Below are 2,289 nucleotides of genomic sequence, written 5' to 3'. Positions count from 1 at the left end.
ATTTCTAGGCTGATTCATTCAAAAGGTGTAAACACCATGACTCCATCAAAAGATTTCTTGTGCACTGTTTGTTTGAGTATCCTGACACAGAATTTGTCAGAAATGACACACATCAAATTACAGGTATTATTGCTTTATTTACTATTACAGACATTTGCAGAAATTATTTGGTTTAATATATTTGTAGTCCATACTATTAAATTAACCAATAAATGACATCTTTTTTTACCATCATTTATTCATGATACAAGAATGTTTTCTCTCTACACAAAATATCATACTCAGTTTATGTAAAAATGTTTAAAAAACCTCAAACAATCAAAGGCTTGAAAAATAAACCGATGCATTTAAAAATCAGTCTGAAAGACATAAACTATCGTATACTGTATACATTTGATTTTCATTTTCATTCAGGATGTCATGATCCTTTTTAAACACCCTATTTTTAAGGAATATTTGTTTATTTAGTCTACATACAGTATTATTAAACTGCTAATAGACTCTGGATTTAAACTGAAGACATTCAAATGCTTTGACATTGTGTTGTTTTCATAAATCATTTTCATTATTTTAATTTCTTTTTGTTCCCCTTCTGAAAAGACAGGCTTAAATCAATATGAATTCCCACTTTTGCATGTTAGTGATGGTTTTGTAGCTGGTCAAGCTGATGGACCAGCAGAGCCAAGATGCTGACCAGCAAAACTAAGCTAGTTTTACCAAAATCTTGTAGATCTTGCTAGTGAAGCTAATAAAACTGGAGCATAGCTAGTAGGTTACTAAATAATTAAAAGTCGGTTGATACTTTTTTTGTTTCACGTAACTAAGGGTTAAAATAAAGTTTCCACTGAAATATGATAATTAAATAATAAAATAACAAGTATTTTTGTGTAAATAACTTTCAGGAACTATATATAAAATGAATAAGGAGCAGTAAATAAAGAGTGTTACAAAAAAAAAATTGCTTAAATTGATATAGATTTTTTTTTTTTTTGGCATGTACAACACAGAGTGAACCATACAGCGGTGTGCTGTGACTCTAACAAGTCATTTATTCACATAATTAATAATGTAACTTAGTGCTCCTTTACAACTAGGCAAATCAACTTACAACTTACATATAGCTGGTGAAACTAGACTCAGAACCCAAAACAATGCTGGTGTTTTCAGCAGGGTGTTTTATTAATATTACGCATTATATTTTTTGAGCAGATCGCTCTGCCAGTGCCTCTTGCGGTCAGGGAAAAGTTTTGGTATGCGGATTTTCCTGAAATCCTCGATGCATTTCTTTAGCTCTTCCTCCATCACCTTCTTCTCATCTTCTTCAGGGTCTTTGCTTAGCGGTCCACCATTCTCTCTGGTAATGGAGGTGGTGGTGGAAGCCATAGTGTTGGGGATTGTGGGTCGGGGAAGTGTTTTTAGAGACAAAGTGGTGGGGCGTGCTGGACTGATGGCAGGCAGTGGAGGGGGGCTCGGTTCCTGGGGCAGAGACAGTTCAGGGCTGTCCAGGGGTGGAAGGGGTGGGGGCAAGGGTGGAAGGGGGTCTGAAAGAGATTCATTGTCCAGGTCAAGGGCAATGTTTGTGTCATCCTGGCTATAGACGTTGGACATATGTGGGTTATATATTGTCTCCTCCACTGCTCCATCAGTATCTGGAACACTGAAGCAGGGCGACATGGACGTTTTGCCTCCTGTCAATAGAAAAAGCAGAAATTAAGTTATATTAATTACACTATGTTAAATACATTTGATGATGAAAGGAGAAGCAAATATACAGAAGCATTGAATAATGGAACTTTGCAATTTTTATACAATATACAGCATAATTAACATTTTTTTCAAAACAGAGAAAACTAAAATGGAAAACAAAAGTAATCAAAAGAACAAAGTATAACACAACATTTCAATGTATTATTTTTATTCATACAATTATATTAAATTCAACAAAATTGTGTGTTTTTTTTTTTTTAAAAAGATACTTAGATAAAATGATTTTTATTAAAATAAGTTAAATAAGCTTTTTTTTAAATTAAGTATTGGTTTAAAAATACTAAAGAATACACAATAAATGTGCATTACACATTAAACATGAAATTTTAAACATGCCATTGTGTATCATTTGTTTTGCCATGTGAAAGAAAAATGCATGTAAAAAACAGACTATGCAACAGACTTAAAACGAATTGTACTCAAATTATTCCCTGATAAATTCTAAGTGTGATATGCTTTAGCATCAAGTATGGAAATTCTTGCTGGTCTTTTGGACAGGGAAAACAGTGGTCCATCTGCTTT

At 33.2% G+C, this 2,289-nt stretch overlaps 1 protein-coding gene across 1 annotated transcript; it reads right to left on the bottom strand.

Annotated features, from left to right (window-relative positions):
* Positions 1–1,155: 1,155 nt before the first annotated feature.
* On the bottom strand, positions 1,156–1,801 carry LOC125259333 (BTB/POZ domain-containing protein KCTD8-like). Its single transcript, XM_048176915.1, has one exon. It carries the CDS (start codon positions 1,672–1,674, stop codon positions 1,186–1,188), a length of 489 nt encoding a protein of 162 aa, XP_048032872.1. The 5' UTR covers positions 1,675–1,801; the 3' UTR covers positions 1,156–1,185.
* Between the last annotated feature and the right edge of the window lie 488 nt (positions 1,802–2,289).

The sequence above is a fragment of the Megalobrama amblycephala genome, linkage group LG23 (assembly GCF_018812025.1).
Source record: "Megalobrama amblycephala isolate DHTTF-2021 linkage group LG23, ASM1881202v1, whole genome shotgun sequence".
NCBI lineage: Eukaryota > Metazoa > Chordata > Actinopteri > Cypriniformes > Xenocyprididae > Megalobrama > Megalobrama amblycephala.
This window is presented reverse-complemented; position numbering and strand designations above follow the sequence as displayed.